This window comes from Canis lupus, chromosome 21, assembly GCF_003254725.2.
Source record: "Canis lupus dingo isolate Sandy chromosome 21, ASM325472v2, whole genome shotgun sequence".
Classification (NCBI taxonomy): domain Eukaryota; kingdom Metazoa; phylum Chordata; class Mammalia; order Carnivora; family Canidae; genus Canis; species Canis lupus.
This window is the reverse complement of record NC_064263.1, coordinates 11,019,227-11,046,879: the sequence shown is the minus strand read 5'-3', so window position 1 is coordinate 11,046,879 and position 27,653 is coordinate 11,019,227. Positions and strand designations below refer to the sequence as shown.

General features: G+C 35.2%; 1 protein-coding gene across 1 annotated transcript in view; it reads left to right on the top strand.

Moving 5' to 3' along the window:
- The window catches only part of TYR (tyrosinase), a 100,570-nt gene that overhangs the window by 20,786 nt on the left and 52,131 nt on the right, over positions 1-27,653 (top strand). The window contains exon 3 of the mRNA XM_025419185.3: positions 22,071-22,218. Within this exon, the coding sequence (XP_025274970.2) occupies positions 22,071-22,218 (148 nt within the window). The remainder of the gene's footprint in view (positions 1-22,070; positions 22,219-27,653) is intronic.

Here is a 27,653-nt window from a genome sequence, read left to right as displayed (position 1 = left end):
CAAAGCCAGAGCAGAACTTTGGTCTCTGATACACTCTCAATCCTGCTTCTGTTATATGGCCTGGCACTAATCCCTCCACTCTGTGTGAGGATCCTAGAAGAAATCTTTGTGTAAAAATAATGGACTTTTTAGAAGATCAATATGTGGAAGAATGACAGTCAATATACTAATAAAAGTACATAGACTTCCACTTCTTGGAAGTGGAATAGATATACATTTCCCTATTCCCCTCTCTATGTACAACTAAAATCTCTGTATATTGCATATAGAACATAATAATATGAATGGTGAAAATAAGGCAGACTAGCTAGAGATCCTGGGACCTCTTGACATGGCAGGGAGTCACTTGTGCTTTCTTTTTGCCTCATATATCTAGCATCTAGAGCTGAAGAATCCTGGAAATAGAGGTATATTTAAAAAAAAAATAAGAAACAAAAATTTGCTCTCTTTAAGCCAAAAAGAATAGAGAAGAACACTTTTAGGCAATAACCACTATATTCCATTCAAACACCGAAAATACAAAAGAAAAGAGAAAGAAAAAGGAAAAAGAAAGAAAGAAAAGGAAATAGAAGGAAAAGAAGGAAAGGAAAGGAAAGAAAAGGAAAGGAAAAAAGGAAAGGAAAGGAAAGGAAAGGAAAGGAAAGGAAAGGAAAGGAAAGGAAAGGAAAGGAAAGGAAAGGAAAGGAAAGAGGAAAGGAAAAGGAAATTTTGTTGTAGAATCCCCAGCCATGCCAGTAAATGTTAGTTGGGTGACTAGACCTCCATTCTTATCAGACTAACAATGTGTCCCAATCTCCCACCTTCACGGTGTCAGAGAAGTCTAAGTAAGAAGCAGAGACTTCCATCCCAACCAGGCATAAGGAACCATTCCTGTTACCTCACATGGAGACCACACAGGGGACCTGGACTTCCACACCTACCTGGAAGTAAAAAGGTGACTCTCCTTCTCTGCTTGATTGGTGTCAAAGGAGACTTATGGAGAGGCAGGACCTCTACCACCCACCCAGTCAGTGATATTGAGGCCATCCAATCTGTGGTGTTAGGGGAGCCCAAGTGGGAAGCAGTAATGAGGCATTCCTACCTCTCATAGCCAGGAAGTATTAAGGCCTCCTGGAGAACAGGTCAAGTGCAGAACCTGGACTTCTATCCCCACCTAACAGTTATGAGGAAATGTTTTGTTTCCCCTTCCCTTGCTGGGGTTGAGTTAGAGAAAGCCAGTTAAAACAAATTTTAATAAGATCCAGAGTCTCAAAACATAAGACCCAAAATGTTTAGTTTTCAAACAAAAATCATCACAACAAGAAAATCTCATGCTTGAGTGAAGACGGCCATCAGTAGACAGCAACACTGAGATGACCCAGAGGGTCATCATAAATGAGTTATCCTACTAAGAATACATATCCAAAATATGTGTGTACCAAACAACGGAACTCCAAAATGTATGAAGCAAAAGCTGCTAAAACTGAAAGGAAAAACAGACAAGTCCACAATTATAGTTAGAGAATTTAATATCCCTTTCTCAAGAACTGATAAAACTTGTCAGAATATCTACAAGGATATAGAAGATCTTACAACATCATCAACCAAAGATCTGATGGACATTTATAGAACACTTCGCCCAACAACAAAAGAATAAACATTCTTTTTGAGTGCCCACAGAATATATACTCAGATAGAGCATATCCTAGACCATAAAACAAACCTCAGCAAATTTAAGAGAATTGAAATAATAAAGATTCTTTTCTTTTACCAAAATGGAACCAAACTAGAAATCAATAACATAAAGTTAACAGGAAAATATCATTAAAGAGAAAAAAGAATAGAAAGAAAACATCCAACATCCCTCATGCAAGGCTACTTCAATATGTGTCTTATACCTTGACTTTTACATAGGCAATATCTTGACTATAATATTATATTATAGTTTTTCAAGGTGATACCATTAGGAGGAATTGAATAAAAGGCACATGAAATCTCTCATTATTATTTTTTTAAAGATTTACTTACTTATTTACTTATTTATTTATTTTTTAAATTTTTTAAAAGATTTTATTATTTATTTATTCATGAGAGACACAGAGAGAGAGAGAGAGAGAGAGAGAGAGAGAGGCAGAGACACAAGAGGGAGAAGCAGGCTCCATGCCAGGGCCTGAGGCAGGACTCGTCCCTGGGACTCCAGGATCGCGCTCTGGGCCAAAGGCAGGCGCTAAACCACTGAGCCACCCAGGAATCCCCTCCCATTATTATTTTTTATTATTGTATGTGAATCTACAGTTATCTCAAAATTAAAACTTTAACTTAAAAAGAACAAAACCAGGATACAAACAAACATATTTTAGGTCAATATTTGAAATTTACTTTTAAATAAATGGATGAGGTGAAAGATTCTAATGTTGAGTCTTTATTCGTCAAGCAACTGACAATACTTTTGTGTACAGACATTTATTCATTAATCAAGAGATGCAATTTGTAGCAATATCCAATATAATATTACAGTTCTTGATATGTGGGAAAGTAGGCTTAGGGTAAACATAATGTAGATTTTATTCTAAATGCCGTATTCCACAAATAGCTGTTATCACTTTCTTTCCTGCTAGTTTGAGATTAATAGAATTATATCACCCCAGAGAATAAAGTAATTGTCAATAACTCCTATACAATTCACTTGAATCTATAGATTGTTTACAGAGAATTTCCCTAAATATACATCATAGTTCTAGTAGACCAAGAACTACCTGCATCTCTAATTTTGAGAATACATCTAAAACATCTTTATTAATCTTAAGAACCATCCTTCTCAGATATCCTGGCTTTATTTCATTTATACAAACAGCATTAACATTTGCTTTTTATTTTACTCATACTTTATGGAGGAATGAGCTTCCATATAAATTCATAATAGCTACTGTTTATGTTATAGTAAAATAAGAACAAAAACATTTTAAGAGGCAATGGCCAAGTAGATGGCTAGTCTAGTTCACTGGTTAAGAAAGAAACTTGTTCCTATTTTTAAGTCTTGCAGTTGTCAAATTCTCAGGTTGAAGAAAAATGTAACTTGTTATATGTCATTAGCTTTGGGAATCTGACTATAGTCTAAATAATCTATGAAATAAGCAGTCTGTTTTTCCTTTAAAGAGATCTGTATACAGTAGAATAAATAGAAAAGTTGATCACTATACTAAAGTATTTGAGAAATATAGATGGCACATACCCTTTTTTAACATACCTTAGAATAAAGAATGAGAAGTTCTGCAATATAGAAAGCTGTTTTGATTAACTAGAAAAATTTGTGACTAATTTGACCACAAAACCCATTCATTACCATCACCTTATGTCTTTTATTTCTCCAAATATTCTTTTAAACTATTTTGGTTCATAAATTTCAAACACCTATATGGGAAAAATCTGGTCTAAATTTAAAGTGTTACATCTACAAATAATGGGATTTAACTCTGGTCTCCATCTTTTTAGAACAAATCAATTTCATGCCAAGCACTATGAATAATTATCCTTTCCTTCTCTACTGTTAATTTTAAGAGGATTGAGGTGATTATTTATCCTCAAACTATTTCAAGAAAATAGAAAAGGAAGGAAAATTTCCAAATTCATTCTATGAGGCCAGAATTACTCTGATATCAAAACCTGATGAAGACTCCACTGAAAAAGACAACGACAGGCCAATATCGCTGATGAACATGAGTGTAAAAATTCTCAGTGAAATACTAGTAAATCAAATCCAACAATACATTAAAAGAATCATTCGCCACAATCAAGTGGGATTTATTCCTGGGTGACAGAATGGTTCAATATTCACAAATCAATCAATGTTATATACCACATTAATTAAAGAAAGGATAAGAACTATTTGATGATTTCAATAGATGCAGAAAAAGCATTTGACAAAATACAACATCTGTTCATGATAAAAACCTTCAAGATAGGTTTAGAGGAAACATATCTTAGCATAATAAATGTCATATACAACCCTCGCCTTCAGGAGCCCAATATCTTCCTCAACGGGAAAAAACTGAGCTTTTCCACTAAGGTGAGGAAAAATATAGGGATATCTACCCTTACCATTGTTATTTAACATTGTACTGGAAGTTCTAATCATAGCAATCAGACAAAAAAAAAAAAAAAGAAAGAAAAGAAAGAAAGAAGAAAGAGAAAAAGAAAGAAAGAAAGAAAGAAAGAAAGAAAGAAAGAAAGAAAGAAAGAAAGAAAGAAAGAAAGAAAGAAAGAAAATGCATCTACATCTGGAAGGAAGAAACAAAACTTTCATATGATATTCTATTTAGAAAACCTGAAAAATTCCACCAAAGAAACTGCTAAAGTTGATACATAAATTCAGTAAAGTCAGAGAATACGAAATCAACATACAGAAATCTATTGCATTTCTATACACCAATAATGAAACAGCAGAAAGGGAAATTAAGAAAATAATCCCATTTACAACAGCATCAAAAACCAACAGATACCTAGGAATAAACCTAATCAAAGGGATAGACCTGTACTCTAAAAACTATACGACATTGATGAAAAAAATTCAAGAAAATGCAAAGAAATGGTAAGACATTCCATGTTTATGGGTTGGAAGAACAAATATTGTTAAAATATTTGTTTTGTTATTGTTAAAATGTCTATACTACTCTAAGCAATGTACACATTTAATGCAATCCTTATCAAGATACTAACAGCATTTTTCATAGAGCTAGAATGAATAATCCTAAAATTTGTATGGAACCACAAAAGGCCCCAAATAGCCAAAGCAACCTTGAAAAAGAAAAGAAAAGCTGGAGGCATCACAATTATGGACTTCAAGTTACATTACAAACCTGTAGTGAGTAATGGCACAAAAATAGACACATAGATCAGCAGAACAGAATGGAAAACCCAGAAAAGAACCCATAACTGTGGTCAATTAATTTTTGACGAAGCAGGAAAGAATACCCAGGGAAAAAGACAGACTCTTCAACAAATGGTGCTGAGGAAACTGGACAGCAAAGTGCAGAAGAGTAAAACTGGACCACTTTCTTACACCATTCATAAAAATAAATTCAAAATGGATTAAAGACCTAAATGTGAGACAGGAAGACATTAAAATCTTAGGGCAGAACACAGGCAACAACCTCTTTGATATCAGCTATAGGGACTTCTTACTAGATGTCTCCAAGACAAGGAAGACTAAAGCAAAACTAAACTATTGGGATTTCATTAAAAATAAAAATTTTCTTGGCTATCGGGGTGGCTCAGTGGTTGAGTGTCTGCCTTCAGCTCAAGTCATGATCTCGGGGTCTTGGGATTGAGTCCCGCATCAGGCTCCCAGCAGGGAGCCTGCTTCTCCCTCTGCCTATGTCTCAGCCTCTCTCTCTGCATCTCTCATGAGCAAATAAATAAAATATTTAAAAAATTAAAAGCTTCTACACAGAGAAGGAAAAAAACTAACAAAACTAAAAGATAACTTATTGAATGGGATATTTGTAAATGACATATCTGATTAAGGGCTAGTATCCAACATATATAAAGAACTTATAAAACTCCATGTCCCCAAAATAAAAAATCCAATCAAGAAATGAGCAGAAAAAAAAAAAAAAGAAATGAGCAGAAGACACAGATAGACATCTTTCAAAGAAGACATACGGATGGCCAACAGACATATGAAAAGGTACTCAACATCACTGATCATCCAGGAAATGCAGATCAAAACTACAATGAGCTATCACTTCGCACTTGTCAGAAATGGCTAAAATCAAAACACAAGAAAAAACAGATGTTGATGAGGATGTGGAGAAAACGAAACCCTCTTACATTGTAGGGAATGCTAACTGGTGCAGCCACTCTGGAAAACAGTATGGAGTTTCCTCAGAAAGTTAAAAATAGAACTACCCTATGATCCAACAATTGCACTAATAGATATTTACCCAAAGAATATAAAAATACTATTCAAAGGGATACATGTACCCCAATGTTTATAGAAGTGTATGTACAATAGCCAAACTATGGAAATAGCCCAAGCATCCATGAATTGATGAATGCATAAAGAAGACACACACATGCACACACACACAAACTGGAGTATTACTCAGCCATAAAAAAGAATGAATTCTCATCATGGGCAACAATGTGGATAGAGCTACCATGTACTATGCAAAACAAAAATAAGTCAGTCAGAGAAAGATAAATACTATATGATTTCACTCATATGTGGAATTTAAGAAACAAAACAAATGAGCATGGGGTGAAAAAAAAAAGAGAGGAAAACCAAGAAATAGATTCTTAACTATAGAGACCAACAGGATGATTACCAGAGGTAAGGTGGGTGGAGGATGGGTTAAATAGGTGATGGGAATTAAGGAGTGCACTTGTGATGAGCAGCAGGTGATGTATGGAAATGTTGAATCACTGAGTTGTACACTTGAAACTAATATTGTGCTGCATGTTAACTATCTGGAATTTAAATAAAAACTTTTTTTTAGAAGAGAGAGAAAAAATCCCAAAGTGATTAGTTTTTAGTAGAGCTTTAGCTGGGTCCAGGGGAAAACATGCGAAATAGAAGATTGTTTACAATGCCAAGTATGTGTGAGATAAAAACTATCAAGGTCTGTAAAAAAATTCATTAAGGTTACTGTTTGTACAACTTTTGGGACACCATCCAATTTTTATTGTATTGTGCTCCACAGAAGGAAATTATAAAATATAATCTACATTGTACTCCCGGGACACCTGGCTGGCTCAGTCAGTCAGGCATCTAACTCTTTTTTTCTTCTTTAATTTTTTGCGGGGGGGAGTTTGATTTGCCAACATACAGTATAACACCCAGTGCTCATCCTGTCAAGTGCCCTCCTCAGTGCCCATCACCCAGTCACCCCATCTCCTCACCCACCTCCCCTTCATCTGACTCTTGATTTCAGCTCAGCTGTGGGATTGAGCCCCATCTCAGGCTCTGTGCTCAGCTCAGCATCTGCTTCAGATTCTCTCCTTTTCCCTCCCCTTTTGCCTTTCTCGCCGCTCATGCTCTCTCTTTCTCTAAAATACATAAAATCTAAACAAACAAACAAATAAATAAATGGTACTCCCTAGGGTTGTACCTTTTTATTATGCTATAAACCTATCCTTCCTTAAAAAATGAAAACTTAAAAAACTAATAGCTAACATTTATTGAGAGATTACTAAATATTAAGTACTTTAGTGAACAATTTCTCTACCTTTTATCAACCTTATTCTGAGTGGTAGGTTTTATTTATTATCCCCATTTCATGGATTAAAAAATTGTATGTCAGAAAAGCAAAGTCATCTTCTTATAACAATATAGATCATAAGTGACAGAGCCGGAATCCAAACTCAGTACTCCATTCTGAGCTCCTAATCTCAATGGGAAATGTTTAGACATTTGATAAGTATACCACCATCCTTGAAGAGGAATCCCTGGAGCTCAAGACATGAGACCTTGTAAGCTATTTACATTCACATAGCACAATTGTTTCATCTACAAAATGGAGATAATATTTCTGTACTATCTATATCTAAGTGTTCATGTGAGTATCAAATAAGAAACATTTGTTAAATGTGGAAAGCCTCTGCTACACTAGTATGAAGAAAATCTTTTTAAAGGTTCATTTATAATATTAGAATTCTGTTATCTTGTCAATGAGTTTAACCCAAACTATATTTACATTTTCTTTTTCATCCTATAGTACATTCAGAATCTTGTGACAGTGACCTTATAGTAGGTGATTTATCAATAGAAGCTTTGAAAGCTAATTAACTTGGAATTATCACTTTAGTGCTTAATTAAGTAGAAGAGAATATACTGACAAAAAGGATTAGTTTCATAGGCAGAAAAACTTGATATGTGGTAATTACTAAGGATAAGAAGCATCATGTATATGTACACCAAAAGCAACTATGGCTGTAACTATTTCTTCCAAGATTCCACAAATCATTAGTTCTATAAAATATTGCTGAATTGGTCTATTTCTGTTTGTTAGGACTCACTTTAAAATATTGTAAGAAAGAAAACACAAATAATGTGACTTTAAAAAGACAGGGGCTTTTTTGTTTTTGTTTTTGTTTTTGTTTCTGTTTTTTTGTTTTTTGTTTTTGCTATTGTGAAACGATAACAGAGGTTCATAATCTGGGACTGGTAGTGCAACTCTACCATCCTCAACTCCCTTCTGTCTCTAAATCTTCATTCTAATGTCTTTACCTTAACCGGTGGGAAGAGCACAAAGTGGGAAGAGGAAAGCATGTCCATTTCCCTTTAAAGGCATAAGTTATAAGTGTTTCTCATCAAATCTGCTTTATCTCTATGGTCAAATAGACATATCCACACTAAAGAGAAACCAAAAAATGTAATCTCCCACTGGTGGCCATGTTCCTCATTATTTTTAGGATATTTATTATTAGGAAAAGGAAGAGAACTAGTACAGGTGAAAAATGATCAGTTTCTGTTACAAACACTTTCCCTAGAGTTTGTTGAAATAATTTCCTAGTGTTTGTTTTAGAATTAACATGAAGTATGTCTCCTACAGTGTTCTGTCTACTACGTTTCACATAAGACAACAGTAAATCTGTAGTGGTAAGTTAAGTAGCAAAATATTCTTTTTCTCCAGACCATTTGAGTTATTAAACTTGGAGAATTTTTTATTTTCTAAAGATTTTATTTTATTTATTCATGAAAGACACAGAGAGAGAGGCAGAGACATAGGCAGAAGGAGAAGCAGGTTCCATGCAAGGAGCCTGATGAGGAACTCAATCCTGGGACCGCAGGAGCATGCCCTGAGCCAAAGGCAGGTGCTCAACTACTGAGCCACCCAGGCATCCTAAACTTGGAGAATTTATTATAAATTTAGGAAATCAGAGTGACATGCTAGTATGTATGGGCTGAATATTTGTGTCCCTTCCAAACTAATATGTTGAAATCTTACCCCTCAATGTAATATATTAGAAGGTGAGCCTTTGGAATTTAATGAAGATTAGATGAGGTCATGAGAATGGAGCCCTCATGAATAGGATTAGTGTCCTTATAAGTGTCACAACAGAGCTTGCTTCCCCTCTCTCCTCTCTGCCATGTGAGAATATAATCAGAAGCCAGTAGTTTGCAAACTGGAAGAGGGCTTTCACCAGAACTTGGTGGCACCCTCATCTCAAATTATAGCCTCCAGATCCATTCAAAATAAATTTCTGTTGTTTATGAGCTACCCAGTCTATGATAGTTTGCTACAGTAGCCCACACTAAGACATAAGAGCATAACAGACCCCAAAATCTTAGTGGTCTAACCTAATAAAAATTGATCACTTGCTCACATTAAGTCCAGTTTGGATGTTAATAGTTGATGAGTGGCCCTTCATGTGGCTGTTTCAGTGACTATGCCTCAGATCTCTGATGGATTTTCTGCATGTTCCTGGGAGACAAGAGAAGAGGATGTTTGGGCTTGAAGAATATATGGGTCAAGCCTAGAAGAAGTCTACCTACCTTCTGACCATATTTCATTAGCTACGATTCATTCATAGGGCCACACCTAAATAGGAGGTTGGTGTGCATCTAGGGTTCAAAGAAATAGGTTTTGTGAAGACACTGAATAGATATGTTTTGCATCTTTCTGTTTGAGCCTTTTTAATTTTTTCCTCTCTAGGATTTAGTAATTGCTTGGGAGTTTTAGTTTTGGGTCCACATTGAAGCCTCAATTATTTTTTTTTTTGTATATATATTTTTATAGGAATTTGATTTGCCAACATATAGCATAACTTCCAGTGCTTATCCCGTCGAGTGCCCCCCTCAGTGCCCGTCACCCAGTCACCTCAACCTCCCACCCACCTCCCCTTCCACTACCCTTTGGTCATTTCCCAGAGTTAGGAGCCTCTCATGTTCTGTCACCCTCTCTGATATTTCCCACTCATTTTCTCTCCTTTCCCCTATAATCCCTTTCACTATTTTTTATATTCCCCAAATGAATGAAACCATATAATGTTTGTCCTTCTCCGATTGACTTACTTCCCTCAGCATAATACCCTCCAGTTCTATCCGCATTGAGCAAATGATGGGTATGTATGTCGTGTCTAATGGCTGAGTAATATTCCATTGTATATATAGACCACATCTTCTTTATCCATTCATTTTTTTGATGGACACCGAGGCTCCTCCCACAGTTTGGCTATTGTGGATATTGCTGCAAGAATACTTTATCCAGCAAGGCTTTCATTCAGAATAGGAGAGATAAAGAGTTTCCAAGATGGCAGAAACTGAAAGAATATGTGACCACCAAGCCAGCTCTGCAAGAAATATTAAGGGAGACTGTAAAAGAAAGAGGAAGCCCAAAGAAATAATCCACAAAAACAGGGGTTGAATAGGTATTACAATGACACTAAATACAAATCTTTCAATGAAGCCTCAATTCTTAATTTATCTGTTCTATTGCCATTGCTTTCTTCCTCCCACCCCACCTTTCTACAATATTTTCCCATTTTGTCCCATTTTCCACCAAGCAGAAAAAGGTCATGAAATTCTGTTTTCTCCCATTATATACTCTTCTTTCCCAATAGCATCTTCCAAAATGTATCCTATGATTTATAGGTGAATAAGTATTCCTATTAACATTTTTTTTTCAAATGAAGAATCATTTATCTCTTCTTTCCTAACATCTACTAATATCTCCTCCATGTAGAGCAACACCATAATTGTTTTTCATACAAACTGCTTGGATCTTTATATACAATTAATTATTCCATCAGAAGAATATTGAAAGAAGGGCCTGTTGAATAAAATCATGAAAGCCTGAATCAGAGCCATGATCCATCTCATGCAGTCATAAACCTAGGAACATTATGGGCATGTTCCAAAAAAATTTAGCTTACTTGATTTTAAAATTATGCTAGTAATTGGGGCTACATGTTTTAAAATGAGAAATAAGTATCCCATATTTATTTATTCAACAAACAAAGCATCTGCTGCATGTAGGCACTTTTCAGTACATGAGGAAATAGGGAATGTGGTACAGAACCTGCTCTCTTGGAATTTACAGTCTAATTAAGAATTGGACCATGAGGAGGTACCTGGGTGGCTCTGTCAGTTCAGAGTCTATCTTTGCCTCAGGTCATGATCCCAGGGTCCTGTGATGGAGCCCCACATTGGGCTCACTGCTCTACAGAGAGCCTAATTCTCCCTCTGCCTGCCATTTCCCTTGCTTGTGCTTGTTCTCTCTGTGTGTGTGTGTGTGTCAAATAAAAAAAAATCTTAAAAAAAAAAAGAATTGGACCACGAATAGTAAATACAATCCAAAGAAAGTAAGAAGAGGGAAGTGTTATTAAATAGAAGGACCTAACCAAGCGTTTATTGTTAGAGAAACTCTGATTGAGGATCTGATATTCTTAAGGATGAGCTGGAGTAAGTCAGGTAAAATACAAAGAATGAGAAGGGAAAAATCACAAATTATTTTTAAAATCCTAACAAAATAGTCTTATAAATTCCCATAGAGTCCTTATAATTAATAACAACAGATGGTATCAATATAGTCCTACTTTATCAGTTCCTAAAAACTTTTCAGATCCATTATCTTAATTTCTCCTCTCAAAAGCTTTATACCATCTTTATCATTACACTTATTTTGGAAATGAGAGAACTGAGATTCAGAATAACTTGACAAGATCACATAGATATTAGGTAGCAAAACTGGATCATCAACAGGGGAGGTCATGTCCCCAAGTCTTTCAAAAAGAGAGACCAAGTTTTAGAGGAAACAGAGAGTAGAGGTTAAGAGTCAGACTGCCTGCATTATTTTTTTTTTTTTTTCAGACTGCCTGCATTAAAATCCTGATATTGTCACTTACTAGCAGGATGATTCTTGTTAAATTTAACCTGTCTTTACTTGAAGTCCTTCATTTGCAAAGTGAGGATAATCACAATACTTATCTCCTGTGTTGTTATAAAGGTTACATGATAATTATAAATAACTTAGAACACTCTTTGTAATGGGAAAATTTTATTAAATTAAAAAGTCATTGATTTGCATGCTGATGCATGGTCTTATTTTCTAGCTCCACGTACAAACCAAAATTTAAACAATGGAGTAGACTAATATTTTAGATTGCCAATTGACAAAACTTATTCCAGAAAAGTATCAGACCTAAACTGAGTTGACATCCAAAGTGTAACAGCATGATAGTACTTTCTACTTAAAATGACTTTTATTTTTTTATAAGAGAGATCTTTTCTTTTTTAAATATTTTATTTATTTATTTTTAAAAGATTTAATTTATTTATTCATGAGAGATACAGTGAGAGAGAGCCAGAGACACAGGTAGGGGTCGAAGTAGGCTCCCCACAAGGAGCCCAATATGAGACTCGATCCCATACCCCGGGATCATGCCATGAGCTGAAGGCAGACGCTCAACCGCTGAGCCACCCAGGCATCCCTAAAGATTTTATCTATTTATTAATGAGAGACACAGAGAGAGGCAGAGACATAGGCAGAGGGAGAAGCAGGCTCCCCCTGGGGAGCCTGATGAGGGACTGGATCCTGGGGTCCTGGGAACACAGCCTGCACTGAAGGCAGATGCTCAAACACTGAGCCACACTGGTACCCCCTTAAATGACCTTTAAAATCAACCTTTGAAATACAATTAAACTCTTCTACAAACTTTTGAAATTCAGTAAGGTAATTCAGATTGACAGAAACAAACATGGGGCTTAACAAGATGAACATCTGGCTTATCTATTGGTGGCACTACCAAAGAATTCCAGCCTTTTCTGTGTGTTATGACAGGAATCTGATTGATTCAGCTGACTATAAACCCTTTGAAGTCCTGTGATAGGAAGCTTGTAAGGTACTCATCCAAAATAAGAGGAGAGTGGGAACCACCATAATAGGACCTTCTCGATTCTGAAAGACAGTATTGTGGAAAACTGGATCAGATGCCTAAGTATTTTCATCAAAAAGAATGAAAGGAAAGTACTACTAGAACTAGAAAATATGTATTGTGATCTCAGTGATTTTATATTTTAGTACAACTGCTAGCTCTATTTCAACTAAGAGTGCAACAGAATGACTAAGAGCAGAATTTTGGAATCTGGTACATAATTAGCCCGAATCATGCCTCTGCCACTTACCAGTTGATTGACTTTGAATAAACCACAGCACTTTTTTGTACCTTAGTTTTACCACCTGATAGCTGACTTGATGATATCTTCTTTACAGGATTAAGTTCCACAAGAACATAAGGAAACACTTAGCTTAGTGCCTACCACACAGAAGTTAGAAGTATCATAGCAGCAAAAATCTTTGTTGCCAAGTGGTAACTAAGTAGTAACAGAGGCAAGTAAAATATATGAATCATATTTCCATTTATAATTAAATTGTGAAGAGGAAGCTTTGCAATATGCAAGCACAAGTCTCTAGTTGAAATTGAAGGTTTAAAAGGCAAACACACTTGTGGAAGAGTCAAACATATTTTCAAGTGATTTTAATCAAAGGCATCTTAAAAATAATTACCCTGGTACAGCATAGGGAATATAGTGAAAAGTACTATAATAGTGTTGTACAGTGATAGACAGTAATAACACTTACGCTGAGCATAGCATAACATAGAGTTGTGGAATCACTATGTTGAACACCTGAAACTGATGTAACATGGTATGTCAACTATACTTCAACCACAAAAAAATTTACCCTTAATTTAACATAAGTAGAATCTTTATTAATTTTGCTTGCCTACAACTAACTTTATTTGATGCTAATTTTTTTCATCCATGGCATATGTGTGTTCTCATACATTAATAGCAATAATTCCTATACACAAATTGATAGATATGAGTGATAAGAAAGAAAGAAAGAATTGTAGAAGAGGAAGAACACAGGATTTAAAATGAGAAAATTGAAGATATAGTTTTGACATTAACCACTCAAAAGACATATGACCTTTAACATCACTGAGATTCTATAACCTCTTCATTTGCACCGTAAGCATGATGATGACTATTCTATCTCCCTTATGTGAAGAGCATCCAGTGACATGTTAGAACGGACTCATATCTGCCATGAGAGCTGACAGCATCTTTTCTCCACTCTTTACTCAAAGACATCAAGTTGGTACCTTGAAATTAACAATCATGGAAATATTTACACCATGAAAATTGAGAAATGCTACAAAACAACATATTCTGCTGCTGCCCTGCATTTCCCCTCTAAGATTTGGTTACTAATCCTTTGCTAACACACTGCTGGGAATGTCAAGTGAGAAAATGTGCCTGAACATATAAACCCTTTGAAGTCCTGCACACTATAAAGTATAATGCAAACATGTTAAAATACTCATTATAGAAAATTATGGTATATAGGGAACCTGTGACTTGCATATGAAAATATAATTAAATGATCCTGCCTCATTAAAAAGCAAATAATAGGGATCCCTGGGTGGCTCAGCAGTTTGGCGTCTGCCTTTGGCCCCGGGGGTGTCCTGGAGTCCCTGGATCGAGTCCCACATTGGTCTCCCTACATGGAGCCTGCTTCTCCCTCTGCCTGTGTCTCTGCCTCTCTCGCTCTCTCTCATGAATAAATAAATAAAATCTTTAAAAAAAAAGCAAAGAATAAATGAGATAGTGGGACACATTTAAGACATTGGACTTGTATTTTATAGAACTTCCCTATCAAATCAAGCCAATGACAGAATGTTATGTAAAACCTTTGCAGGGTAACTAACAATCTCTGTTGGTCTAGGATTATGTAGTTTCCAAGGACAAGGATTAGCTATATAATTTGCAAGGCTCAATGCAAAATGAAAATATAGAACACTTTGTTCGAAAAATATTAAGAATTTCAAGATAGCAACAGCAGAGCATGAAACCAAGTATGGGCAGTTCTTAGGTGGAGAGCACTCAGTTGCATGCTTGTGAATCTGATCCAACCTATGATACAGGATTTTCAGTGCTAAAGCCAGAACAGCCTGGGGCAAGCAGGGACTAGGATATTGTACCTTTGCTTCAAAAATGGCCTTAGCGATTAATATGTTATCAGAGTTTTAGCATATCTAGTGAAATATACCAAATGTACCAATTACTATCAATTCAGTCTTAAAGTGAAAAAAGGGAAGAGAATATAGCTTGAATAACACTTTGTCTATAAGGATTTTTGCTTATTTCAGCCTGTACAATTCAGTGAACTAAATGACTCTACTGTGCAGTTCAATATTCCTGTCATTCCAAACACACAAACCTTAGAATAAAGAAAGCCATTAGAAAATTTTACCTTAAAACAGGTTTCAGACAAATTTTAAATGAAGAAATGGACAATTATCCTTGATGTGTAAGATCATATTATAGATGTGTCCATAAACTGGAGATAAGATCTAAGAAATATTGAAAAAATCACTGGATGATGTAAATTATATATATGCTGCGTATTTATAATATGTGTGTAAAGGAAATGATTACTTTATGTGCATGCACCTACACAGCACACACACACTGAGATTACTAACAGGAGAAATTAGTCTGATAGTTAAAATAATAAACAATTTAAAGTGATGACACATGAAATAATTCTGTTGCTCTCTTTTATTGAGTTTATGGAGATGACTATGACTAATTATGCACCATCGTCTTTGTGCAAACAATGAAAATAATTAAAGCAGTGATTTTCAAACTTTGGTGTGCATTGGAATTGCCTGGAAGACTTGTTGATGCAAATGGTGAATCCCACTGACTTTCTGATTCAATAGTTCTCTGGAGGGCTAGAATATTTACATTTCTGACAAATTTATAGATGAATGCTGCTGGCTCTGGGACCACATTTTTGAGAACCGTGGAATTTATCGGTCATTTGTGGCCTTAACTGTCATCTAATATTATATGGTAAGAAGCAATCACCCACTGCTACATTTGTTTCATTTCTCCATTCCCTGTTATTGAAGGAATTTCCTGAGTCAAATTAAAAGTATTTCCTAATAAACATAAATGCTAATTAATTACATTTATGGCTGTAGAGCTAGTACTTTATTTGAGAAAGCTTGAAATTGGATTGAAAGCTAATGCTTCCATTATACCTAGGGACCTGCTTAGAGCCAAGATCTTTTTTTGATCTGCAATATTGTATTTCTGCTGCAAATAGTTTCAACTATAAGCTTTTTAAAGTACTCAGCCATCAAATACAATCCCTTAAAATCATTGTGTATAACCTTATGAGGCTATGCATTCCATAGTTCCTGAATGAAGTTGCACATTAGGAGACTAATTACAGGGAAGAGAGCCAGGGGCCTGAATAGTCACTTTGCTTCAATCTTCAGATGCATTAACATACAGTTGTCTTTCTTTTTGATTTCTTTTCTCTATTTATACCACTGAAACTCTAAGAAATATTGAAAGAGGCCTGAAATGCCCTGAAAGTAAAATGAAATCAAATAAATGTATTCTGTTCTGAAGATTTAACGATGTACCTTTTCACATTTCAGAATCTACTAGGCATGATAAAGTGTAACATCTAAACCCAGTTTCTTAGAAAGAAGGATGAAGAATGAAATAAGATGATATGGGTAAAAATGCCCATTCAGTGCCTACCGCATAGTAGTTGCTACATTTTTTTAAGCATCATTTTCAAGTGTACGCATTGAAGGAGTTATCAGCATTACAATATTTTGTTTTTATTTTAAATTTTATTTATGTATTTACTTGTTTGTGTATTTATTTATTGAGAAAGAGAGAGAGTACATAGGCAGGAAGGGAGTAGAGGGAAAAGTAGAGAGAGAATCTTAAACAGGCTCCACACTGAACGGAACTGGATTTTATGACCCTGAGATCATGACCTGAAATCAAGAGTCAAAGGCTTAACCAACTAAGCTACCCAGGCACTGCAATGTGAAAATATATTTTTTAAAGATTTTATTTATTTATTCATGAGAGACACACAGAGAGAGGCAGAGACACAGGCAGAGGGAGAAGCAGGCTCCGTGCAGGGAGCCCGATGTGGGACTCGATCTCAGGACCCTGGGATCACCACCTGAGCCAAATGCAGATGCTCAACCACTGAGCCACCCAGGTGCCCCCACCACGTGAAAATATTTTAAGGCAGAAATCTGTGGTGTGAGATTTTAAAGGCAAAAGCATTTTCGGACTTTCAGAATATAAGAAAAAAAATTTCAAGTGAAGGGAATAATACCTTCAGAAGTAAAGTTTTTAAATTGTGATCTCAAGTTTAGAGGATGGAAAGCAATTTAGACTAAATCAGTGAATCTCAACCCTGGTTGCACATTAGAATCGCTTGGGTGTTTTTAAAATTCCAAGTGCCTGAGCCCCACTCTATACCAATTAAATGTGTATCTTCAGGGGTTGGAGATAAGCTTCAATATTAAAAACAAACAAACAAACAAACAAACAAACAAACAGAAAATCTCTCCAGAGAACTATTGGGAAGGAAACAAAAGAGAAAAGACATGGATTGAGAAGCTGAAGTTTTCTATTGTTATGATTAGCCAGAAACTGTGATTATTCATTTCCCATAGGAACACAGCACACAGACTTTACAGCCTAACAGAGTACTTCGGGCAACCATCCCTGCCCTTCACAAAGAACTTTGAGCTATTTTGGCATCTGTGACTGCTAACAAGGTCCCTGCTGGCTTGCTGGACTTCCCATCATGGGGAATCTTCAAACAAGACTGAAGCACCTGTTACATCTGTTAATAGATGTAAGCTCATAAATTCATTTGGTGGTCCCTATTACTTCCAAGGTGAATCAGCAAGTCAGCACAGATACAACCCAACTGTAGTTTACAGGAAAAGGCACAGGTTTGAAATCAATCAGAGCTATCTTCAATTCCTTGATTCCCTCCGTTACTAGCTTGAATTTAGATGTGTTAACTCATAGATGTGTAACTTCTGTAAACTTGAGTTTTCTTGTCTGTGAATTGGGACAATGATAATATTTATATCTAGGTAGCCCTGGGATTCACATGAGATCAGGTACACAAGAGATATTTCAAAAGCCTGATGTATAAACTGTTATTTGGTGCCTAGAATTTCCTCTTTGACTTGCTCTTTCAAAAGAGAATTAGAGTCTCAGCAAGAGAATTTACTGATAACGGTGTAAACGTTTCTTATTTTTCCAAGGTGATTTACTGGCCAAAAAAAAAAAAAAAAAAGAATTGTGTGAAGAAGTAAAATAGAAAATAATTTATTCAAATTTTCATACTAATCACATCCATGGCATTTTCTCTTTTTGTCTCTTAACAAGCAGCCAAGTAGAGCTCTTTGAAGATCCCTTCAGATTTTATGGAGAGAAATGTATCTTTTCTATTCCCAGTCTCTATAGAATGGTCTAAGTGAAAGGCTGAGGCATATTTTACATTTGATTTTCTTTTAAATACAAAGATGTGAGAGTCTCTGTCTCTATGAGAAATCAAAGCAAAAGATTTGGTCCCTACTTCTAAGGCATTTCTAGTCGGAAGAAACAAGATATGCACAGTTTATTTTAAAGAGTTAATATAATAAGATTATCTATATTAATAATCTAGTACCTATCACAAAGAGGTTGGATATTTGTTCAACCTGTATCTTTGAACTATTTCTAAGCATGTATCACAATAGTCTGACAAACTCTTATGTGCTTCTTATTCAGATATCCCTTCTTAATAACTTTGGAGGCTTTCCCAGATGCAGCATCTGGCAAATTAGCCAAAGAAGTGAGTAAAGAAATACTAAGCCTCGCTGAGAACACTGTTAGAAATGCAATCCTACTTTCTAAGATCAGCCTAACAATGGATGAGGGCAAGCAGCAGGCAGGTTCTGTAGAGCAATGGAGTTAGGAAGAGGTGAGGCGTCTGGTGTTGAAATGGGTCCTGATGGTGGGTAATTGTGGCAAAAGAGACATTTCTACCATGGGAGTGCTTCATATTCTTGGCTAGTATCTCTCATGATAAGTACCCATTGATCAAATGCAAAAAGCCGATAGAAATGATAGGTACTACTCAGGAAGCATCCGTTTTGTGTCAGATTCTGTGCTATTTGCTTCACACATGCTATCAAAATTATTCCTCATCAGAATCCAGATGGGCATTGATTATCTCCTCTCTTACCAAGGAAGAAGCCAAAACTCAAAAAAGAGAGCTATCTCTACAAAAGCCATACATTTGGTAACAGAATTGAAAACCCAGTTTGCAGAGCTCTAAAAAATCTTTTCTCCATAGCAGTGTCTTCAAACTGAGATAGCCACACTACTGCAGATTCACTAAGACTTTCTACAGGATACATGGTACAGAACATGTTAAGGAAATTTATTTCCAGGTCCTCCTCCCAAGTATATTTTTCTAAAATGAATCTTGAATGGGAAGGTTCCTGAAGGTTCTCCTTTCCTCTGCATCTTACCCAATATTTTCTACTTTTCAGGAGAAAAGCCTTTCTCTCGTATACCCTAAATCCATTGTCAACAGCACATTCTCAGAGGGGGGTAAAACCTCACAGGTGCCAAACAAGTAGAGCATCCAAAATATTGTGCCAGTGTCACTATAGGGCATGACTTTAATGACTAGGTGGCAAATATCTTGAGTCATGTGGTTTGTAAATAAATCCATAATTTATAAGATGGCTTTCATTAAAGAATTCTTGACTGAGTTGTCAGCTGACAAATCACATTATTTTGATTTTGGATCAGTGAGTCATTCTTTTGCACGTAACTAAAAGAGAGTTCAAATAATTAAGTGAAATTGCTATAAAAAATCTTTTATTCCCATGTAGTTATTTTTAAGAACAAAGTTTTCTCAGGACTCAGATTTAGTTTTTGAAATTTAGAAAAGAATTTATCTGAAACTTTATCCTTTGCAGCAATAAATAATATTAATCTATGGATAACTAATTTTTAATTAATGATCTTTCACCAATATTATTAAGAAACAAACTTTCAATAAAATTTTACTCTTTTATATTTACTATTTTGTAAAACATTTTAATACATTTGTGTGATTTTATAAGTTGCTTATGGCTAAGATGTTTAGTGATAAATTAACCCAGATTAATGTTTACATGGAATTTTTAAAAAGTAATTTTAATTTTTGTATATATTTTCATTGCATAAAAGCTTTTTTTATCAAGCAAACTTGTATAATAATTATGTTTCTGTGGGAAAGTAGAATAAAAATATGAGATGAAGTCAAAAAAGGTAATCTCACAAAATTTCATACAATATTAGAGATGACAGTGAATAAGGTGGATACATTTTTAAACATTGTATTAAATGTTTAGTTTTACATGTATACTATTTTAAATATCCTTGAAGTTATAGCCTCTGAAAATATTTACAATTATGATTAAAATAATCTGGATCTACTTAAAAACATATGAGAATATATAAACAATGTGATTTTAAAACTTTCATTTGGTGCCATCAAGGATAAAAGCTTAAAAACCATTGCTGTACAGAAGTCTGTCTCCATGATATGGGATTTATTGCCATATAGAAAAGGCAGTAAACCAATGCATTCAAGAGCCTGAACTCTAGAATAAAACAAGCTGTGTCCCCAACCTTAATTTCTCTTATTTATTTTTAAATCTAACACAAGTTACTTGACTTTCCTGAACCTCTTTTTTTTTCAAATTGGTGAAATGGAGATGATAAAGGTACTTAATTTGTTGGATCACTCTAAAGGGTATATAAAATTAATCATGTCAAGCTCATAGAAAAATATCTGCACACAGTAAAGGCCAAGTATATACAATCATACAAGTTTCATAGACAAAAGGGGAGGGAAGTGAATGTTCTTAGGCTATGCACCCAGTGGGAGCAAACTTAGCCTAGTCTCCAAGAACGAGTGGAAAAAGCTCAAAAGGAGGGGAAAAAAATCACTAGCTGAAGGGTAGAAATCTAGTGAGTCACAATGGTGAAGGGACACAAATCATCAAATGTAGCAGTCAAGAACTGCATCTTTAAAAACAAACAGATTGACAACAAAATAATCCTAGTTGCATAAAATTAGCTAGACCCCCCCTGCCCAAATCATAGTGCCTTCACTGTGTGTATCCTACCTTTAATATTATTATCATCTTCCAGTTTCTGTTTGATATTTCTAAATTCTAAAATTTCATAATATGCCCTTGGCCATATTCCCCCAACTAGGTTGCTACTTATAATTTAATTTTGATAAATGGACCTCTTTGTCTGGTTCTGAATCTGAATTCTACCTGTTTTATGTTTTGCCTCAATGGACTGAACTGATATCTTCCTCTTCATCTTCCTCTTCCCAGGGACTGTGTGAAAGAGAATGCAAAATAATAAGAGCTCAGGTTTTGAAGCTTAATTGATCAAAGTTAAAATCCCAACTCTACAATGCTCTGTCACTTAGGGAAACTTAACTTCTCTCGGCCTCAGTTTTCTCTTCTTCCCAGGAGAGATAATAATTTCTAATTTCTAATTGCTGAAAAGGTTGGAGGACATATGTCACCAAAAGCATTAGGCACAATTGATATTCAGAAAATAATGGCTCATATTATCATTATTCTCCCACTATTAGTATTCCTGATGCAATAAAAGGAACCATTTAATGGAGTTCTGATTAATTTTGAAATGAATAGTTGGCAAAATCACATTCTGATCTGATGTCTGCCAGACTTTGATATGGGAGGTCACAAATTATATGTTTTCTTTGGAACCAAAAACCAAAATTAAAAGTAACGACCAGAACTGGAAAGCAAGGAGACACATACAGGCTGGAAAGATCTGCTCTAAGTGCTATTAAAGATTGAAGAGTGACCATGCTGATTATTATAAAAAGGTCTTATTACTTTTCAGCATCTAAAGAGAAATAATAGGCAGAAGCAACAGGAGGGAATATGATTGGCTCCACCTATTCCATCTGCTTAATCAGTCCACTGTACCCAGATTAACATCTTTCAATTCCACCAAGATTTATCAAATGCTCAGTGGGCATACAAAATATAAGGAATCTCAATACAGAATGAATTTTATTATATTATAGATTTTTATTACTTTGAATTAAGCACTCAAGTGTAGTTGCAAACCAAATGAGATAATCACTGAGATTTTCAATTATTAGTGCAAACTGATTTTTTCTTTTCAATTTTCTTTCTACCAACAGGATTTGCTAGTCCACTTACTGGGATAGCAGATGCCTCTCAAAGCAGTATGCACAATGCCTTGCATATCTATATGAATGGAACAATGTCTCAGGTACCGGGATCTGCCAATGATCCCATTTTTCTTCTTCACCATGCATTCGTTGACAGGTTGGTTGACACTTTTCCAAAAATTACGTGCTTACTTGTGTTAAATGTAGTGGGACTTTATTACAGAAAAACTAAGAAATTAGCTTTTTCTATTGTCTCTGATCAAGTTCTCCCAGAAACAGACCCGAAATTAAGGATTTGAAAGCAATTGTTTTATTTAAGTGTTTTATTATAGAGAAACCAGTAAGAAAATGGGGAAAGGCAGGATAAGAAGGGGAAAAAAGCCAAATAAGAGTGCAGTTTCAGTCAGATTTTGGTAGAGTGAATTACACCTAGGTTTGTCTTGCCTTAAGACAAGGGAGCTAAGTTTTTTCATTACCATATCAAATAGTCATTGGCTATAGGTTGCCCTGAGCTGTAAAGCTCCCGATGCTAGCCCATTCCAGACAGGCTTCGAGGCTCCAGTGCCTAAGGGCAGTTTTCTAAAGGCTGCAGGACCATGTGGCTGGGAGTAAATTTAGCTTGTAGAATCAGAGTGGTGGGCACACAGAACAGGCACAGGGAATCTAAGGCCATCTGGGCAGGACACAAATCTCCTACATCTCTCTTCGAAGTATTTTCTTTCTCTTTGGCAATGTTATTATTATTTCTTCTTTTCCAATCTCAGACTCTCACATAGAAGCAGATATAGTCTTTGATCTCAACCACTTGCCTAAGCATTATATGATTAGGTCTCCAGACATGATGCACTATGGCCCAGCTATCTTGTTTAATGTGATTTAGTTCTCCTGGAGCCTTTTTCACCCTTATTAATGCTACATGTGTAATGCCTTATCCATAAAGAATTTAGACTTAATAATAGATGATGATAGCAAAAAAAGAAAGTACCTGGAAGAAGGTCAGCTGTCTGTTTCTGGAATTCTTCAAGAAGAGAGGAAGAAGTAAAGCACTGAATCATAACAGATGAACGTAGGACTTTTTTTGATCCCCTCTCAGGTAATTTTTTCCAATGAAAAAAGGACATAGATTCATACCTGCCATTAAGATAATAGTTTCCTTCTCTGTGGTAAATATAACAAGTTCTATTTTTCCTGTCTTAAAGATAAAGAAACTGACCCTGAAAATTAGTTGGTTTACTCATAGTATCACCATTTCTAACTCACTCATTTTCCCCAGGAACATGGATATAACATCAGATAAAAAAAGCGACCATGAGCCTGGAAGGTTATTAGGCAGGTTGTTATTGTCTGCAGGGCAACTCTAATATTATAGGAATTAAGTGACAGCCCAAGTTAGTTTTATTCAGAATTCAGTTTTTTAAAAAGTGTATAAGCACCAAAATTATAATATTAATATGACATCTTAACTACCTGTACCTGTATATAAAGGAGGGAGCAGGAGGCTTAGAAGAACATCTTACCAGAAAAAATAGATTGAATTCTTTTTATGAAGTCATTTTTACATCATATTGTCCTTGTGATTTTTTGGCATTTTTTGATCTTTAGTGCCCCAGGAACCTTAAAGAAGTCCAGATTTCCTAGACACCTTGATGCCCTAGGCAATAAATCAGCAAACTATGGCTATAGGCCCAATCTGTCTCCTGCCTTATTCTTAAACAGGATTAGTTAGAACATAGCCACAGTCATTCATTTATATATTGTCTATGACTTGCTTTTGCACGCTTTACAAAGGCAGAGTTATGACTGAAGCCATTTGGCCCACAAAGTGGAAAATATTTAGTTTCTGGCTCTTTATAGAAGTTTGCTGACCCCTGCCAAAGCAGAATTCCATATTTATATACCAGAAAAGAAAAAAAAAAGTTGATCTCAAGCTAGCTTGCCTATATCTGTATTTACAGAGAATACTATAATTGAATTCAGTGTCTGGAGGCATGTTTGTTTAGCAGAGATAAAAACCATTATGTAGATGTATGTCTTTTAGGCCACTCTTGAAAATTAAAATTTTCTGCCCTCTTAGAATTCTCTGCTAATCCTATCTTACTATTAGATATGTGTATGATCATTAAAATAACTTAAAAATAATAAGCAAATGGCAAGGTAGTTTCTCACTCAGCCCACAGAGCCAAGCTGATGAAGATTCTGCGGATGGAGAGGAAGGAAAAAGAACCATTATGAAGGATAGAGACCCTTGGATCTCTTTCCTCTCAAGTATCTTCTCAATCAGATTCACTGCCACTCAAGTATTCACAAATATATTTATTGAGTACCCACTGCGTGCTGAGTATATTTGCCTAAATATTCCACATTCCCTCCCGCCTCCATGCATAGCTTATTCCATTCTCCAAACCTGGAACATATTTTCCTTTACTTATCTAATTTTTATGCAGTCTATAGGACTCATTTCAACTTTTACCTCCTCCATGAAGTCTATCCAGACCATGCCTGTCTGTAACCATCTCTTCCATCCAGAAGTGTGCTGGAGCCAACCCACATTGGCTAGCAAGATCTAATATGGACATCTTTTCTCAACTTTGCCTTAGTGACCTGAAACTGTAGTTTGAAATTAGCCATGGTGGGCCTGAAAAAGCGTAGTCTAGTGGGAAATATAAACAAGTAAACAATGATAATACATTAGGGCTTATGCACAATCATGGAAGACATTCTTAGAAAGCTACATAAAAAATGATGATGTAAGAGCCGAGTCCTGAGGCACAGCAGGCCTACAAGACAAGAATGAATGTTCAAGATCAGGAGCACAACTCCTGTCTCCTTGAGACCAGTCACAAATGAGGAGTATGAACTGAAGAAGGAAATGCAAGTTTGACATTCAAAACAAGAAAATAAGTCCCAAGGCTGATAGGAAGATAAGCTCAAGAGATTCCAGCAGCCACGCAGTCTGTCATCAAAATGTGCCAATGTTGGGAAAAGAAAGACGTAAGCTAATTCCAATTCTATCACTTAAAAAAAAAATCATAGAATGGATTTAATATAACAATTTTAAAAGACAATATACATTTAATTTTTACTAGGTTTGAGGCAACTTTCAAAACTGTTCACAAGTTCTATTTCATTCAGTTCACGCCAGGTCTATAATGTAGGTTCTAGGATTATTCTACTTTTAGTTTTAAAAAAAGAGTTGGAGATTATATAGCTTTTAAAGGACAGAGTTGAGAGTTAAACAATGTAATTTTACTACAGAACTAGGTTCTTAACCTCTATGGGCAATTCCCTGGGGATTTGAAATATAAGTGTCTTTCTGATTGCTCTTATATTGAAGAAAAAACATTTCCATTAAAAATTAATTCATTCAAAAAATTAATTCATTCAAATATATTTAAAATTTTTACTATATTCTTTAAATTTTTACTATATTCCATATACCATGCCAGATAACATACCTATTTTATTTGTTGAGATGAATACAAAGCCCTGACCTCAGGTGCTTACAGTCTTTCAAAAAAGAAAAAAAAAATCGTAACAATGTGGTACAGCCTATAAAAGAAGTATAGGGGTATATGAATCCAGAGAAGAAAAGGTTAACTCTGCCTTGAAAATTAAGTGCTTTCTAGAAAAACCTATCCTTCAATTTATTCATAAAGATGAGAAAAATTAGAGATATGATAAGGAAAGTAAGGAAGTATATGTCATGCTTAGGGAACAAAATTGGTAAATCATAAGATAGAGGAAATCATGTTGAAGAAATTTTATTTTGCCAGCCAAGAGAATAGGTTCCCATAAGTAGTAGCAAGATTTACATCAGATTTGAGGGCCCTGACATGTTCTTGGCTTCTTTGAAAGACTTCCTTTAAAGACTATATTAAAATGTTTCGCTTTTATTTTTGTTTTCTTATAAATATTTTTTAAAAAGCAATATAAGTAGATTAAGGGAAATTACCTAAAATCCATCCTGCAATTTAGAAAATTCAGAAAAGTAAAGAAAGGAACAAATTAACAAGAGAATCCTCACTCCACCATTCCAATATACACTAAAGAATTGTATTTGCACATAATTCTGTACTTTTTTTCCTACTTAATAATCTCAGATATATTTCCACATCTGAACATGTAGAACTATTCCTTTCCTTTTGGAAGCTTTATAGAATTTCATTGTGTATCAAGAGAATGAGAATATAAGTCACAGACTAGGAGAATATAATTGCAAAACACATACCTGATAAAGGACTCAATCTAAAATATAAAAAGAACTCTTAATATTCAACAATAAGAAAATAATCCAATTAAAAAGTGGATCAAAGTCCTTAATAGATACCTCACCAGAAAAGGTATACAATGGCAAGAAAGCATATGAAAAGATTCTCCAAATCATATATCATCAGGGAAATGCAAATTAAAACAACGAGATATATACCTATTAGGATGACCGAAATCTGGAACACTGACACCAGTAAACACTGATAAGGATGGAGAAGGACAGGAGCTCTCAATCTTTGCTTGTGGAAATGCAAAATGATATGACTACTTTAGAAAATAATTTGGCAGCTTTTTCTGAAACTAAACCTACTCTTACCATATGATCCAGCAATTATGTTCCTTGTTATTTACCCAGAGGCGCTGAAAACATATGTCCATGCAAATATCTGCACGTGGAAGCTTATATCAACCTTATTCATCATTGCCAAAACATGGAGCTAATCAAAATGTCCTTCAGTAGGTGAATGAATAAATAAACTGTGCTGCATCCAGACAATGGAATTCAGAGATAAAAAAGAAATGAGCTATCAAACCGTAAAAAGACATGGAGGACACTTAAACATATACTATTAAGTAAAATAAACCAATCTGAAGAGGTTACGTGTTATAGAATTCCAACTATATGACGTTCTGGAAAAGGCAAAACTATGAAGACTGTGGAACGATCAGTGGTTGCCAGAGATGAGAACAGGGTCAGATGGATAAGCAAAGCGCAGAGGATTTTTATGGCAGTGAAAAAACTCTCTACGATATTATAATGATGAATATAGGTCATGATACATTTTTCTAAACCCAGAGGATGTATACTACCAAGAGTAAACCAGTAGGTAAGCTTTGGACTCTGGGAGGTAATGATGTGCCAGTGTAGGGTCATCAGTTGTACCAAATGTATCATTCCGGCAGAGGATGGCATGTGTCAGGGCAGATGGTAGATGGGAAATCTCTGTATCTTCCTTTCAATTTTGTGTGAACCTAAAACTTCTCTGAAGAAAATGATAAGACTATGGGTTAGTTAAGATTTTAAATAACTGAAATTATAACACTGAACTCTTGCTGCCTAATATCAGGTAAAGCACCATTAGGACTCATAAATTGAAAGGTATCATGGACAGTGAGGGCATTGATGAATCTCTAGGAACTTCCCGTAGAGCATACAATTTCTAAAAGACTAATATTAATGTCATTTACTTATACAAATTTAACCTAAGGAAGGCTGAGTATCTCTTCTTCTTTGAGAATTCTTCTTATGTAACTCATCAACAGTAACTAATAAATAAACCTATTTGTTTCTGTCTCTTTTTTCATAAGATGAAAGAACAAAGC